The 17,229-nt window shown below is 43.3% G+C and overlaps 1 protein-coding gene across 1 annotated transcript in view; it reads left to right on the top strand.

Moving 5' to 3' along the window:
* Positions 1-213: 213 nt before the first annotated feature.
* Positions 214-17,229, top strand: part of LOC123400053 — a 40,562-nt gene continuing 23,546 nt past the window's right edge. Inside the window, exon 1 of the mRNA XM_045094451.1 lies at positions 214-413. Within this exon, the coding sequence (XP_044950386.1) occupies positions 214-413 (200 nt within the window). The remainder of the gene's footprint in view (positions 414-17,229) is intronic.

The raw sequence follows: 17,229 nt of genomic DNA, 5'->3' as shown, positions 1-17,229 counted from the left end.
CCTACGTTCCTAAATATAAGTCTTTTTAGAGGTTCCATTAATGGACTACGTACGGATGTATATAGACATACTTTAGAGTATATGTTTACTCATTTTGTTCCGTATGTAGTTTTCTGATGAAATCTTTAAAAGGTCTTATATTTTGGAACGGAGGGAGAGTACAAATTTAGAAAATTTTATTAAACAGTAGGAATTTAAATAGTAGGACATACGATGTCCGGCCAGCATCCTCGTCGTCGAATCGGTGGCGGCCACCTGCTTGATATGCGCCAGCGTGTGCGGGACTGGGCTCCGCCGGACTGGCATTGGGAGGAGTTACCTTCCGAGGCGCGCAGCTTGGTGAGGAACCAAGCTCCCGTCGTCGACACGGAGCTTCTTTGGTGGTGGTCGCGGGGGCCACAGAGGGTGCAGAGGTTGTCGACCCCCGAGGAGGAGGTACGTCGTCGTGTCACCGAGGAGTACGAGCACGTCCGTCGCTACATGGAGGCGTTGGATGCCAGGTTCGATAGGACCTGGCAGGTTCTTTGGGGATCTCACCAGAGCTATCATCCGGTGATGGTCCCTGCTCTTTGGGTGTCCACCGCCCGCGCCTCAGTAGTACGACGGCTCTTTGTTGACTGATCAGTCGTTATTATTCGATGTATTACTCTATTCGAGATATGTATTATTTACGTATTCCAGATTATATATTCGATAATATTAAGTGGATTATTCGATGATGCATTAATTAAGTGGATTATTCGAGGTATATAGTTTTAGTTGTTAGTTAATTTAGTTTTTTTGTTTAAATAATTTGTAGATACTATGGATCCACACAGTAGAGACGAATATCATGAAGACGTGATGCATGGTGTCATCCGCGGGGATGATATTTTAGTTGGCGATGTCGATGTCACCAATCAGTTTCTGAACGAGTCCGGCGAGGGAGATGAGTCTCTCAACACACAATGTAGAAGCTCCGGTGAGGTAGACGCCCACGCCTCGGGCGAGGGAGGAATTTGCGGCTCCAATGAGGAAGAAGCCGACGAGGGAGAAGCCGACCACTCCGTCGAGGTGCATATATGTATTAATAAATTAATCCTCTGCTATATGTATACATATATTAACGCTCATTCTTTTAGCCCTCCGGATCGAGCAAAACTTCAGTACGTACGAAACGAGGCCTGATGACCCACAAGTATAGGGGATCAATCGTAGTCCTTTCGATAAGTAAGAGTGTCAAACCCAACGAGGAGCAGAAGGATCTGACAAGTGGTTTTCTGCAAGGTAAAATCTGCAAGCACTGAAATTATCGGTAACAAGTGATTGTGTGGTGAGATGATTCGTAGCAAGCAACAAGTAAAAAAAGTAGCAACGGTGCAACAAAGTGTCCCAATCCCTTTTGTAGCAAGGGACAAGCCTGGACAAAGTCTTATAGGAGGAAAAATTCTCCCGAGGACACACGGGAATTTCTGTCATGCTAATTTTCATCATGTTTATATGATTCGCGTTCGTTACTTTGCTAGTTTGATATGTGGGTGGACCAACGCTTGGGTACTTCCCTTACTTGGACAAGCATCCCACTTATGATTAACCCCTCTCGCAAGCATCTGCAACTACGAAAGAAGAATTAAGACAAAGTCTAACCATAGCATTAAACTAGTCGATCCAAATCATCCCCTTACGCAGCAACGCATAAACTAGGGTTTAAGCTTCTGTCACTCTAGCAACCCATCATCTACTTATGTAGACGATGTTCACATAACACCACTAGAGGAAAAACAACATACAACACATCAAATTACCGAACGAATACCAAATTCACATGACTACTATTAGCATGACTTATCCCATGTCCTTAGGAACAAAAGTAACTACTCACAAAGCATAATCATATTCATGACCAGAGAGGTAATGAGTAGCATCAAGGATCTGAACATAAACTCTTCCACCAACTAATCCAACTAGCATCAACTACAAAGAGTAATTAACACTACTAGCAATCTTACAAGTACCAATCGGAGTCGCGAGACAGAGATTGGTTACAAGTGATGAACCAGGGTTTGGAGATGAGATGGTGCTGATGAAGATGTTGATGGTGATGAGTCCCCTCCGATGGGAGGAGTGTTGGTGATGACGATGGCGATGATTTCCCCCTCCGGGAGGGAAGTTTCCCCGGCAGGATCGTCCTGTCGGAGCTCTAGATTGGTTCTTCTCAAATTCCGCCTCGTGGCGGCGGCGAATCCTTGAAAATGCCTCCTCCTAATTTTTTCCCAGACAAAACCCTTCATATAGAAGAAGAGGGGGCCAGAGGGCCAGCTGGGTGCCCACAAGGCCCCTAGGTGCGGCTAGGGGGTGGCCGCGCCTAGCAGGCTTCTGGCCACCTGCTGGCGCCCATCTAGCACTTCTTCGGCCCAGTATTTGTTATAAATCCCGAAAAAGATCCTCATTGATTTTTACGGCGTTTGGAGTTGCGCAGAATAGGTATCTCAAACTTGCTCCAATTTCAGGCCAGAATTCCAGCTGTCGACATTCTCCCTCTTCATGTAAACCTTGCAAAATAAGAGAGAAAAGGCATAAGTATTGTACTGTGAAGTGAAATAACAGCCCAAGAAGCGATAACTATCAACATAAAAACATGATGCAAAATGGACGTATCAACTCCCCCAAGCTTAGACCTCGCTTGTCCTCAAGCGAAAGCCGAGCTCAATAAATATGACCACATGTTTAGGGAGAGGTGTCGACAAAACAAGATACGAACATGCATGCATCATGATCATGATCAGAACAGCAATACCAACATATAATCTCTCACGCTAAACTGACAATTCCTTCACAAAGTAAAGAATGGATCAAGAACCTTACCGAGAAGTAATAACCGATAGCCTTTAGTCATTGGAGCAATTGAAATTTATCACAACATCAGAAAGAGTCAAATCAGAGCTTGTAAAGCAAATCCACCACTACTAGAAACAGATAATTTGCATGTGCCTAATCTTTGCCGTCTGCTGGCGTTCGACAAAGAACTTCTTTGCCGTCAGCTTACACGTGTCGGACGGCAAAGAGGAGGTTGATGGAAAAGTTCTAATTTTCCGTCGGCCAACTCTTTGCCGTCCGCTAGCGGACGGCAAAGGGTTGGCACACGGCAAAGCCCCCCACCCAAACGGCCGAAACGCACCCCCACCCACCCCGCCCCTTTGTCGTCTGCCTGGGACTCCTTTGCCGTCTGCCTCGGAGCACGGCGGACGGCAAAGGGGACGGCGGCCCCATCCCACTAACGGCTGCCGGCACCCACTACCTCCCGCACGGCTTCGCCCTCGGCTCCCACACGACCTCTCCCGCACGCCCGCCCCTCCCCCACACGACGCCTCCGCCAACCTGTGCCGCCCCCACCCGCCGCCGCCACCACCCTGCTCCGCAACCACCCTGCACCGCCCCGACCCGGCGCCGCCACCACCCTGCGCCGCCACCACCCGGCGCCTCCCCCACCCGGCGCGGCCACCACCCTGCGCCGCCCCTCCCTGCTCCGCCACCACCCTGCGCCGCCACCACCCTGCACCGCCCGCCCCTCCTCCCTGCGCCGCGACCACCCTGCACCGCCCGCCCCTCCTCCCTGCGCCGCCGGTACGTTTTTTTCTTTTTTTTTTCTGTTAAATTATGTAGTTAGTTTATTAGGTAGAATAAAGTAGATAGAAAAATAGATAGAAAAGAAAAAAACTTAGAACAAAATAATAGAAGAAAGTTAGTTTTTTTCGTGTTAAATTAGATAGTTAGATTTTTTCTTTTTTCTGTTAAATTATATAGTTAGTTGATTAGGTAGAATAAAGTAGATAGAAAATAAATAATAGAAAAAAATAGATAGAAAAGAAAAAACTTAGAAGAAAGAAGAAGAAGAAGAAGAAGAAGAAGAAAGAGGAGAGGAGGAGAAAGAGAAAAGAAAGAAGAAATAGAAGAAGAGGAGGAGGAGGAGGAGGAGGAGGAGAAAGAAGAAGAAGAAGAAGAAGAAGAAGAAGAAGAAGAAGAAGAAGAGAAGAAGAAGAGAATAAGAAAAAAATAAGAAGGAGAAGAAGAGAAAAAAGAAGAAGAAGTTCATTTTTTATTGTTTGGTATTTAGTGGTAGCTAGATTCTTTTTTAGTTACTTAGTGGTAGATTCTGTTTTTGTTATAATGGTAGATTCTGTTTTTGTTATTTTTTTGTTGTTTAGTGCTATCTAGGTTTAGCGATAGGTTTAGTTAGCTTGGTTAGTTAGGTTAGTTAGTTAGTTAGCTTACTAGAAAGAATAGAAAGAAGAAGAAGAGGAGGAGGAGGAGGAGAAGAGGAGAAGAGGAGGAGGAGGAGGAGAAGAAGAAGAAGAAGAATAGGAGGAGGAGAAAACAAAAACAAGATCACATGTTTGGTATTTAGTTTTTTGGAATTAATTAGTCCATTTAGCTCCAAAATACCATAATAATCTCAAAATGGCATAAGAACCTTGGTTAGCTCATTAATATTATATACTTAGCTTGTTTTCCTCTAAAATGGGATAATTTGCCCATTTAGCTCAAAAAAGACATAATTAGGTAATTTAGCTCCAACAAGAGGAGAAGAGGAGAAGAAATAGGAAAAATGAAAAGAAAGAAGAAGAAGAAGAAGAAGAAGAAGAAGAAGAAGAGAAGAAGGAGAAGGAGGAGGAGGAGGAGGACGACGAGGAGGAGAAGGCCAAGGACCTTCTATCCTTCTCCTCCTCCTCCTCCTTCTTCTTGATTTCTTCTTCTCGTCCTCCTCCTCCTCGTTCTTCTCCTCTTTCATATTATCCTTGCTTTAATTAACCCAACAATGACATAATTAGCCCATTTAGCTCCAAAATACCATAATAAGCTCAAAATGGCACAAGGACCTTGGTTAGCTCATGAATATTATATACTTAGCTTGTTTTCCTCTAAAATGACATAACTGGAATATTTGTGTTTATCAAAGGATTTACATGTGATAGTTGTCTCGTCGCTGTGAGGTCTGCTGTGCGAAGACCTGCCCGTGCGTTGTACGAGCTCCGCCCCTGCATTCGTGGGTCAGTACAAATTTCATCTCCTCCCCGCCCCTTCATTTACTGTGGCTCGGTTTCCAGATGAAAATTTCTAGATTTAGGTAATTCAATTAATTTATCAGTATGCGTGACCAGTATGCGTCTCCCGTTCGAAAGGGAGACATCTATAATTATGCATGTCTTTGCATATTTATAACCGCCATCCTTTCGAATTGTCCAACATTATCCATGGACAGCCCGAGTATGTGTAGATTGGGTTCGTTTTCCCGTATGCTGTGCTCTGGATCCGATGCGGAATTTCGTCAGTGCCTCCCTATTGTTCTCCGAATGCACATCCTCTCTGTTTATTGCGGAGACGTGTATCAAGAGAATGGCGGGGAGGTGCTGCCAAAATTTTGCGTTGGATCCGGAGCAGAGCATGGGAAAACGAACCCAATCTACACATACTCGGGTAGGATTAGGACCTATCTTTACCTATTAGCGTGTAGGTTGCCTGGACGTAATAAAAATGGCAAAACTGATTAACCGATGAATATAAATGCTACATTATATATAAATATATTTATTCTGTCTTTAGTAGCTACGCAAGATGAGTGATCGTGCATGGATGTATACCGGTCACCCTAGTCAGAAAGAGATGACGAAAGAATGGTTTTTAAAAACAAAGGAATTTGTGAAAGCCGCATTCGCAAATGGCCAGGAAAGAAACTATTGCCCCTGTCCTGGATGCGACAACTATAAAAAGACGACAGAGGCTGTAATGATTAAACACCTGTAGAGGAGGGGTTTTAAGCCTAATTATACGGTGTGGACATTTCATGGTCGAGGTGCATTCGGACCAGGAGCAGCCGGAGGAGACTACAGTTCCGGAGGCTTCACCCGACGTGGAGAGGCCCGGATGGGAGCCTTGGCCGGATCGTACCGAGTTGCCGGATTGGACCGAGGGTCCGGGTGGCTCAGGGGGCGGGGATGGCGGGGATGAGATTACGGATAGTGAGGGCGATGTGCAGGTGGACGGGGCCACCGTGTACAAGCGTGGTAGTACACGTCTCCCGGTCGCCCCGGCTACCCGTGAGCAGAGGCCGGTGATTAAACCTGAAGGAGATAGGTAAGTACATTTACCCTTTTTTTAGCTTTTGCCTTCAAGTTTGTTCAAATATCTAATGCGCTGACCTTATCATACTGCAGGGGATGGGTACACCCTCTTGGAGTCCGCAGGCTGAACTCCGTCCTTGGTGTGCTTTGCCGGACAAATTTCCCGGGGTTTGTCATGTTGCCTGGTGAGGGTCAGGTTCCTACACTAGGATTTACCTCGGAGCAATACCAGGCTACGCAGGCCCCGCCGGAGGAGATTATAGATGGTGTCTTGTGCCACACGAGGGCCGAGATGGTGATCAAGAGCTTTTGGGTAAATTATCCTTTTACAGAATCTAAAATTAACAATATACCTAATTATTGTACTAATCAGTGTTTTCATGTTTGATTGCAGACCTTCTATAGGTGTGAGGATGGATATGAGGAGGAGGCGGCCAGGGTTCTCGAGGTCAAGTGTAGGTGGTTATTACAGAACTTGCGCCACGAGGCTCGGCCGCAGGCTAGTCGAGATTACTACGCCACGCGTGGTATTAAGAAGGAGAAGAAGGATTGCCGCGGAAAGTTTCTGAAGGAGAAATACATGAAGGTAATTACCTATTCTTAAGTCCTTCTACGTAGTTTTCTTGATTTCATTCATAGGCGTAGCACTGAAAATTCTTTCTAATAACTTACAGGTGCCCCCGAGATGGTGTGCGGATAAGATGGATTGTTGGGAGGCTTTGGTTGATGAGTGTGCAGAGGCAGCTGGCGATTCATCCACGATAATGCGAAGGATCGGCGTAGCCAAATGGTTGGTGTGCCACACCATCAAGGCAGCGCCAACTTACTTCAGTTTGGACGAAACTGGGTATGTGATTTGCTTCATGGTTCATGCAATTCATTCTTAATGCTAATATTTTGTTCCTCTCTTTTAGGCGCATCACAATAAGACTGAGATGCCACACTTGTACGACCTTTATGGCATGGCCCATACTGCCTCGTACAAGAAGGCGAAGGCATTCTCTAAGTCTGACCTGGATGATCCCAGTAACTTCACCAACATATCATCCCACCAGAAGCTCGTGGCATATAGGGACGCGGGGAAGGCTACGAAAGGGGATGACTTTAACCCTAGCCAGGAACCTTTGGATCCAGAGCTGGTGATGATATCTGGTGGCGGGAGGCCCCATGGCTCGATAGCCATTGGAGATGGGATAATACGTTGTCCACTCACTCTTCCGGAGATCAAGGCGCGCCAGTCGAGCAGATGTCCTGAGATAACGCCTCGTCCACGGCCAGTCGAACTTGCCATCGAGGTTAATTGTACGGACTAAGAACACTTTCATCCATTTCATTATGTGTGTCACCATAGATCATTACTCTGGTAACGAGGAATGGTTTTTCAGGCTGCTCTTCAGAAAGAGAGAGCGGCAAACCAGGCGGCTCTTGAGAAAGAGAGATTGGCAAGCCAGGCTGCTCTTCAGGCTTCTCTTGATGAGAGGGACCAGACCACGACACGATTGCTTGAGGAGGAGAGGGCCCGGAATGAGGCGGGTCAACGGGCTATGTACGAGCTTTTTGTGGTATGTTTTTTTTCACATTAGCCAAATCATGTGTGTAATGTCTGTTTCAATACTAACTAATACAACCCACTCTTCAGGGTCTGTGCGAGAAGAGCGGTCAAGTTCCTCCGCCGATGCCCGTCTTCTCTTCGATTGGCACGGTGAGTTTCATTATAAACTAGTATTAATAATTGAGTGTCACCATGCTAACTGAGACATTGCAAAATATCTTTTCTGCAGAATAACTCCCGACCGGCATCGCACGACCCTTCTCCAGGGCAACCGTCTCCAAACGAAGCCGGCGCGAGCAACCGTGGTGTTTCTCCTCCTTGATGACCACTACGGTAAGTTTCTCCTCCAAACTTAGCTTGTTTTCCTCTAAAATGAGATAATTAGCCCATTTAGCTCCAAGAAGACATAATTAGGTAATTTAGCTCCAACAAGAGGAGAAGAAATAGGAAATATGAAAAGAAAGAAGAAGATGAAGAAGAAGGAGGAGGAGGAGGAGGAGGAGGAGAAGGCCAAGGACCTTCTATCCTTCTCCTCCTCCTCCTTCTCCTCCTCCTCCTCCTTCTTCTTGATTTCTTCTTCTTCTCCTCCTCCTCCTCGTTCTTCTCCTATTTCATATTATCCTTGCTTTAATTAACCCAACAATGACATAATTAGCCCATTTAGCTCCAAAATACCATAATAAGCTCAAAATGGCACAAGAACCTTGGTTAGCTCATGAATATTATATACTTAGCTTGTTTTCCTCTAAAATGACATAATTGGAACATTTAGCTCAAAAAAGACATAATTAGGTAATTTAGCTCCAACAAGAGGAGAAGAGGAGAAGAAATAGGCAAAATGAAAAGATAGAAGAAGAAGAAGAAGAGAAGAAGAAGAAGAGAAGAAGGAGAAGGAGGAGGAGGAGGAGGAGAAGGCCAAGGACCTTCTAGTCCTTCTCCTCCTCCTCCTTCTCCTCCTTGATTTCTTCTTCTTCTCCTCCTCCTCCTCTTTCTTCTCCTCTTTCATATTATCCTTGCATTGCTTTAATTTCCCCAAAAATGAATTAATTAGTCCATTTAGCTCCAAAATACCATAATAAGCTCAAAGTGGCATAAGAACCTTGGTTAGCTCATTAATATTATATACTTATCTTGTCTTCCTCTAAAATGGGATAATTAGCCCATTTAGCTCAAAAAAGACATAATTAGGTAATTTAGCTCCAACAAGAGGAGAAGAGGAGAAGAAATAGGCAAAATGAAAAGAAAGAAGAAGAAGAAGAAGAAGAAGAGAAGAAGGAGAAGGAGGAGGAGGAGGAGGAGGAGAAGGCCAAGGATCTTCTATCCTTCTCCTCCTCCTCCTTCTCCTCCTCCTCCTCCTTCTTCTTGACTTCTTCTTCTTCTCCTCTTTCATATTATCCTTGCTTTAATTAACCCAACAATGACATAATTAGCCCATTTAGCTCCAAAATACCATAATAAGCTCAAAATGGCACAAGAACCTTGGTTAGCTCATGAATATTATATACTTAGCTTGTTTTCCTCTAAAATGACATAATTGGAAAATTTAGCTCAAAAAAGACATAATTAGGTAATTTAGCTCCAACAAGAGGAGAATAGGAGAAGAAATAGGCAAAATGAAAAGATAGAAGAAGAAGAAGAAGAGAAGAAGAAGAAGAGAAGAAGGAGAAGGAGGAGGAGGAGGAGGAGAAGGCCAAGGACCTTCTAGTCTTTCTCCTCCTCCTCCTTCTCCTCCTCCTCCTCCTTGATTTCTTCTTCTTCTCCTCCTCCTCCTCTTTATTCTCCTCTTTCATATTATCCTTGAAATTGCTTTAATTTCCCCAACAATTAATTAATTAGTCCATTTAGCTCCAAAATACCATAATAAGCTCAAAGTGGCATAAGAACCTTGGTTAGCTCATTAATATTATATACTTATCTTGTCTTCCTCTAAAATGGGATAATTAGCCCATTTAGCTCAAAAAAGACATAATTAGGTAATTTAGCTCCAACAAGAGGAGAAGAGGAGAAGAAATAGGCAAAATGAAAAGAAAGAAGAAGAAGAAGAAGAGAAGAAGGAGGAGGAGGAGGAGGAGGAGAAGGCCAAGGACCTTCTATCCTTCTCCTCCTCCTCCTCCTTCTTGATTTCTTCTTCTTCTCCTCCTACTCCTCTTTCTTCTCCTCTTTCATATTATCCTTGCTTTAATTAACCCAACAATGACATAATTAGCCCATTTAGCTCCAAAATACCATAATAAGCTCAAAATGGCACAAGAACCTTGGTTAGCTCATGAATATTATATACTTAGCTTGTTTTCCTCTAAAATGACATAATTGGAATATTTAGCTCAAAAAATACATAATTAGGTAATTTAGCTCCAACAAGAGGAGAAGAGGAGAAGAAATAGGCAAAATGAAAAGATAGAAGAAGAAGTAGAGATGAAGAAGAAGAGAAGAAGGAGAAGGAGGAGGAGGAGGAGGAGGAGGAGAAGGCCAAGGACCTTCTAGTCCTTCTCCTCCTCCTCCTTTTTCTTGATTTCTTCTTCTTCTCCTCCTCCTCCTCTTTCTTCTCCTCTTTCATATTATCCTTGCTTTAATTAACCCAACAATGACATAATTAGCCCATTTAGCTCCAAAATACCATAATAAGCTCAAAATGGCATAAGAACCTTGGTTAGCTCATGAATATTATATACTTAGCTTGTTTTCCTCTAAAATGAAATAATTGGAATATTTAGCTCAAAAATAAGGAGAAGGAAGAAGAAGAAGAAGAAGAGAAGAAGAGAAGGAGAAGGAGAAGAAGAAGGAGGAGGAGGAGAAGAAGAGAAGAAGGAGAAGGAGGAGAATAAGAAGGAGAAGGAGCCCTCCTTCTTCTCCTTCTTCTTCTCTCCTTCTTCTCCTTCTTCTTCTCTTCTTTTTTCTTCTTGTCCTCCTCCTTCTCCTTTTCCTTCCCCTTCCCCTCCTCCTCCTCCTTCTTGTTTTTCTTCTCCTTGTTCTCTTCTTGCTTCTTCTCTTTCTTCTTCAATTTAGCTTATTTGTCATATATATGTTGGTGTTCTTCTTCTTCTGACTTTCTTATGCCCATTTTGCAGATTGGATGTACTACATGCATGGAAGCTGGCGTTGGAGTGCTTTAGTTTCCGTTTTTATTTGAGTTGATGAACAATGTGTTGGTTCTTTGTATGTGTTGATGAACAATATATGTGCAACTATATGTATGTATATATGGATGAAACTTTGTATGTGTTGGTTCTTTTGATATATGGGATGTAAGTTGATGAACAAATGGCATTGATCAGCTTTATATGTATATCATATATGTGTTGTGATCTATTTATGATATATGTGCTATGAATTATATGTATATGTGCTGTGAAATAGAAAAAATAAATAAAAATGTGACAATATAGGCTCTTTGCCGTCTGCCAGCTGATGGCAAAGGCCTTTGCCGTCAGCCAGCCGACGTCAAAGGTGCCACGTGGCGCCAAGCTGTGCAACCTGGGCAGTAGCAGCTGGCCATATAGTCTCTTTGTCGTCTGCTTCCTGGGGGGCAGACGACAAAGAAGAGGGCATAGAGGAGGGGGGAGGCGGAGGCAGACGACAAAGAGTGGAGAGAGGGGGGAGGGGAGGACCCGGCAGACGGCAAAGATGGTCGTGGAGGCAGACGACAAAGATGGAGGGGAGGGGAGGGGAGGAGAAGGCAGACGGCAAAGATTGACGGGGAGGCAGACGGCAAAGATTGACGGGGAGGCAGACGGCAAAGGCTCCGTTAACCCCTAACGGAGGCAACGCCTGTCGGCTGCCGTCTCAAGCGCTTTGCCGACTGCTCCTAAGGAAAGCGGACGGCAAAGAGCTTTGTCGTCTGTTTTGTGGGGGCAGATGGCAAAGAAGGTCCTATGCCGTCGTAGGCTGACGCAAAAATTTTGCCGGCCGTGACAATCTTTGCCGTCTGTGGTATTGTCTTTGCCGTACGGGATATTGTCTTTGCCGTCTGTGATGGCAGACGGCAAAGAAGGTGATTCCTGTAGTGCACATACTCAATCATCTTTTCATTCTCTACAATTGCTACAACTCAGGTGGTACTCATGAGATCAAAGTTTCAGCTGAACACAGAGAAAGATAAGGGCTTATAGTTTTGCCTCCGAACCATTTACCTCAAGGGTAATGTCAACAATAATAATTCATGAGTACTTACTTCCAAGTTGACATATGAATATAGATCTTTCCCAAGCATATGACGTTAGCCAAGATAAAGGCGAAATAAGGAATTGGTGAAGATCACCATGACTCTTTCAAGGGCAAAAAGTAAAGGTACAAGATAGGCCCTTCGTAGAGGGAAGCAGAGGTTGTCATGTGCTCTTGAGGTTTAGATGCGTGTCCTCTTAGTGCGGAGGAACGTTACTTTATATTGCCTCCTGTGATAAAGAACTTTATTATGCAGTCTGTCGCTTTTATGTCTTCCTCATCACAGGTTCGTACAAAGCTTATTTTCCACACACTAATAGATCATACATGTTAGGGAGCAATTTTTATTGCTTGCACCGATGACAACTTACTTGAGGGATCTTATTCAATCCATAGGTAGGTATGGTGGAGACTCATGGCAAAAATTGGTTGAAGGTCTATGGATGCACAAGTAGTATCTCTACTTGGTGCGGGAGTTTTGGCTAATATGAGGTGGAAGCAATCGTCACATGCTAAGGGATCTCTAATCATATAACATTGTTCGAAACCAAGCAAACACAATTCATTATGTTGTCTTCCTTATCCAACATCTACTTCTAGGCATGCAATAGTTTAGTGAGTATTCACAATCATAGATGGTGTCAAAGATGATGTATTTATATGTGAACCTCTCTTTCTTTATCACTTCCTATTAATTGCAACAATGACCAAGGTCTACGTTTGTGTACCCTCAACAAGTTTCAATCATCATTATTTTTATATGTGAAGCCATCACTTCCCATAAGATCATTACATGATCTTCCATGCTTTTGTTCTTTTCTCACTCTTTTGATCATGGCAAGAGGCAAAGCCCTTCAACTAAGACACTCTTTATTATAAATCTCACGAGCTCGAATACATCGGGGGTGACACAAAGAAAAACTCAAGACTAAAACACTAAGACTTTTATTCTACTAGAGAAAGAGAAAACTGAAAAGGAACAAACCAAAACAAAGGTAAAGGCAAAAGATGTGATGGTGATACGATACCGGGGCAACTCCCCCAAGCTTGGCACAAGCCAAGGGGATTGCCCATACCCATGCTCAGTTGTCTTCCTTTGGAGGTGATGGTGGTGGAGTTGTTGCAACATGGGCTTGATCCTCCATCTTCCAAGGCATAGGTGCTCCATCATGGAAAGATGAACGAGTCTCCGAAATCCTCAAATCTGCACCCAACCTTATTGATTTAAATCTATACTCATACTCATAGTTTTGGTTCTGCAGGTCATACATCTGGGCCTAAAGGTGATCAATCCTATCATAGAGCATGGAGAGGTGCTTCCCAATGTCATTGGCATCAATCATGTGCTTGTTGGTGAACTCCGTGATCATCATGTGGTTGGCGTTGAGTCCACGCTCCACCATCCCTTGGCACTTGAAGACTTGTTGCTTCATTGCTTCGAGCCTCGTCTCCATGCTTCATGTCTTCTTGGGCCCCTCAACATCACGGATGTGCAACATCCCCTCACGCATCTCGATAGATTGAGGGTGTTGCAGCACTCCCGTGAGGTAGGGGTTGATGACCTTCTCGAAGATCTTGTACTTCGGAGCTTTTGGGGACGTCATAGCGATCTAGATCTGCAATAGAAACAGGCTCGAAATGAAAACAGAGAAAATCTGTGCGATACGAGGGTTAGACCTTAAGGGAGAATATATAATGATTTTTTCCAGACCAGAAGGAGTACTCTGCACGAAAACAGAGTCCGGGAGGCACACGAGGTGGCCACAAGCCCCCCAGGCGCGGCGAGGGGGTGGGCCCGCGCCTGGCAGGCTTGTCGCCTCCTCGCGCGCTTTCCGGACTACTTCCAATTTTTTTATTTTTTCAAATATTCCAAAACAGAGAAAAATTCGTACTAAAAAAGTTTTGGAGTCTGTTTTCTTACCCAATCACATACCTCTTCGTTTTAAGAGTCTGAAACAGGCTGATAAATATCCCTTAGGTACGCTTCCGGAGTTATTGTATTGATAATATTGCTTTCAACATTTCTGGGAGTACCTGAGATATAATGCTTGATTCTCTGCCCATTTACCACTCTCGGACAATTACCTTCCGTGGTGTTGATCTTGATAGCACCGGAACGATATACTTCCTCAACAATATAGGGACCTTCCCATTTAGACAGAAGCTTGCCTACAAAGAACCTTAAACGAGAATTATATAGCAAGACATAATCACCTACATTGAACTCACACTTTTGTATCCTCTTATCATGCCACCTCTTAACCTTCTCCTTGAACAACTTGGCATTCTCATATGCCTGAGTTCTCTATTCATCAAGCGAGCTAATATCAAATAACCTCTTTTCACCAACAAGTTTGAAATCATAGTTGAGCTCTTTGATTGCCCAATAAGATTTATGCTCTAGCTCAAGATGTAAATGACATGCTTTTCCGTACACCATTTTGTACGGAGACATGCCCATGGGATTCTTATAGGAAGTTCTATAAGCCCATAGTGCATCATCGAGCTTCTTAGATCAATTATTTCTAGACCTGTTGACAGTCTTTTGCAGAATTAGTTTAATCTCTCTATTGCTTAGCTCTACTTGACCACTGGACTGAGAGTGATAGGGAGACGCAATTCTATGGTTGACATCGTAATTAGAAAGCGTTTTACGGAAAGCACCATGAATGAAATGTGAACCACCGTCGGTCATCAGGTATCTAGGGACTCCAAATGTAGGGAAAATAACTTCTTTAAGCATCCTGATAGAAGTGTTGTGATCAACACTACTAGTGGGGATAGCTTCTACCCACTTGGTGACGTAATCAACAGCAACTAGGATATGAGTATACCCGTTGGATTTGGAAAAGGCTCCATATAATCAAAGCCCCAAACATCAAATGGTTCAATGACAAGTGAATAGTTCATAGGCATTTCCAGACGTTTACTGATATTACCTATTCTTTGACATTCATCACAAGACAAGACAAACTTACAGGCATCCTTGAAGAGAGTGTGCCAATAGAAACCTGATTGCAATACCTTGCGTGCAGTTCTATCTCCCACATGGTGTCCTCCGTAGGCCTCGGAGTGACACTTCTGTAGTATATGTCCCTATTCATGTTCAGGTACACAATGTCTAATAACACCATCTACTCCTTCCTTATAAAGGTGAGGATCATCCCAAAAGTAATGTCTCAAGTCAAAGACGAATTTCTTCTTTTGCTCGTACGTGAAACTAGGTGGTATATATTTGGCAACGATATAGTTTGCATAATCAGCATACCACGGTGCACTACATGAAGGATTGATGACATTCAGTTGCTCATGGGGAAAGTTATCATCCATAGGTTGTGGGTCATCAAGAACGTTCGCCAACCTAGACAAGCTATCTACTACGGGGTTATAAGCACCCTTCCTGTCGACAACGTGCAAATCAAATTCTTGTAGCAAGAGAACCCATCTGATCAGTCTAGGTTTAGCGTCCTTCTTCTCCATGAGGTACTTAATAGCAGCATGATCAGTGTGAATAGTGCCTTTGGAATCAACTATGTAAGACCTGAACTTTTCACATGCAAACATGACTGCTAAAAATTCCTTTTCCGTAGTAGCATAGTTTCTTTGGGTACTGTCTAGAGTTTTACTAGCATAGTGAATAACATTTAACTTCTTGTCAACTCTTTGCCCTAGGACAGCACCAACAGCATAATCGCTAGCATAACACATGATCTCAAAAGGTAGGTTCCAATCAGGTGGTTGAACAATAGGTGCAGTTATCAAAGCCTTCTTAAGTATTTCGAAGGCTTCCTCACAATCATCGTCAAAAACAAAAGGAATATCCTTTTTCAATAGATTCGTAAGAGGCCTAGAAATCTTAGAGAAGTCTTTAATGAACCGTCTATAGAAACCAGCAAGACCAAGGAAACTTGTTATACCTTTCATATCTGTGGGGTATGGCATTTTCTCAATTGCATCAACCTTAGCCTTATCGACTTCAAAACCTCTTACATAAATTTTCTGACCTAAGACGATGCCTTCATTAACCATAAAGTGGCGCTTCTCCCAATTCAAGACAAGGTTGGTGTCTTTACATCTCTACAAGACTCGATCAAGGTTGCTGAGGCAATCATCAAAGGAAGACCCGTAAACAGAGAAGTCATCCATGAAGACCTCGACAATATTTTCACAAAAGTCAGAGAATATAGCCATCATACATCTTTGAAATGTGGTAGGTGCATTAGATAAGCCAAAAGGCATACGTCTATAAGAAAAGGTACCGAAAGGGCAGGTGAAAGTGGTTTTCTCCTGATCAGATTGTGCAACTAGAATTTGGGAGAAACCAGAATAACCGTCTAGAAAGCAAAAGTGTGCGTGTTTAGACAGTCTTTCTAGCATTTGGTCGATAAAAGGTAAAGGATAATGATCTTTCCTAGTGGCTTTATTCAATTTCCTAAAATTGATCACCATCCTATAGCCAGTAATAATCCTGTGTGGAATAAATTCATGCTTATCATCAGGGACAATGGTAATGCCTCCCTTCTTAGGGACACAATGCACCGGACTCACCCAATCGATATGAGCAACATGCTAGATAATACCTGCTTCCAGGAGGTTTAGTATTTCTTTTCTTACTACTTCTTTCATCTTAGGATTCAAGCTCCTTTAATGATCAGCAACTGGTTTGGAATCAGAATCAGTTTTGATTTTGTGCTGGCATAGAGTGGGACTAACGCCCTTAAGATCATCAAGAGTATATCCAATAGCAGCCCGGTGCTTTCTCAGAGTTTTTAGTAACTTCTTTTTTTCATACTCTGAGAGGCTAGCACTAATAATAACATGATATATCTCTTTTTCATCAAGATAAGCATACTTAAGAGTATCAGGCAACTGTTTAAGTTCGGACATAGGATCATCCTTTGGTGGGGGTGGATCCCCAAGCAGTTCAACAGGCAGATTATTCTTAAGAATAGGATATTGTTCTAAGAAAACTCTATCTAATTCATCCCTTTCATCCATATGCATATCATTTTCATGCTCAAGCAAGTATTGCTCTAAGGGATCAGTAGGAGGCACTGCAATAGAAGCTAAGGCAATGGCTTCATCCTTACTAGGCAACTCTTTTTCATGAGGTTGTCTACCAAACTTGGAGAAATTGAACTCGTGTGACACACCTTCAAAGCCAAGAGTGACAGTTTGCTTCTCACACTCAATATGAGCATTGACAGTATTGAGAAAAGGTCTGCCAAACATGACGGGACAAAAGCTATCTTGTTCGGTAGCAAGAACGAGGAAATCAGCAGGATACTTCGGTTTAACACACAAGACTTCAACATCCCTAACAATTCCCACAGGGCAGATAGTATCTATATTGGCAAGTTGAATAGTGACATCAATAGGCTCTATCTCAATAGGTGCAATCTCGTCTTTAATTTCATC

This window comes from Hordeum vulgare, chromosome 1H (genome assembly GCF_904849725.1).
Source record: "Hordeum vulgare subsp. vulgare chromosome 1H, MorexV3_pseudomolecules_assembly, whole genome shotgun sequence".
Lineage (NCBI taxonomy): Eukaryota > Viridiplantae > Streptophyta > Magnoliopsida > Poales > Poaceae > Hordeum > Hordeum vulgare.
This window is presented reverse-complemented; position numbering and strand designations above follow the sequence as displayed.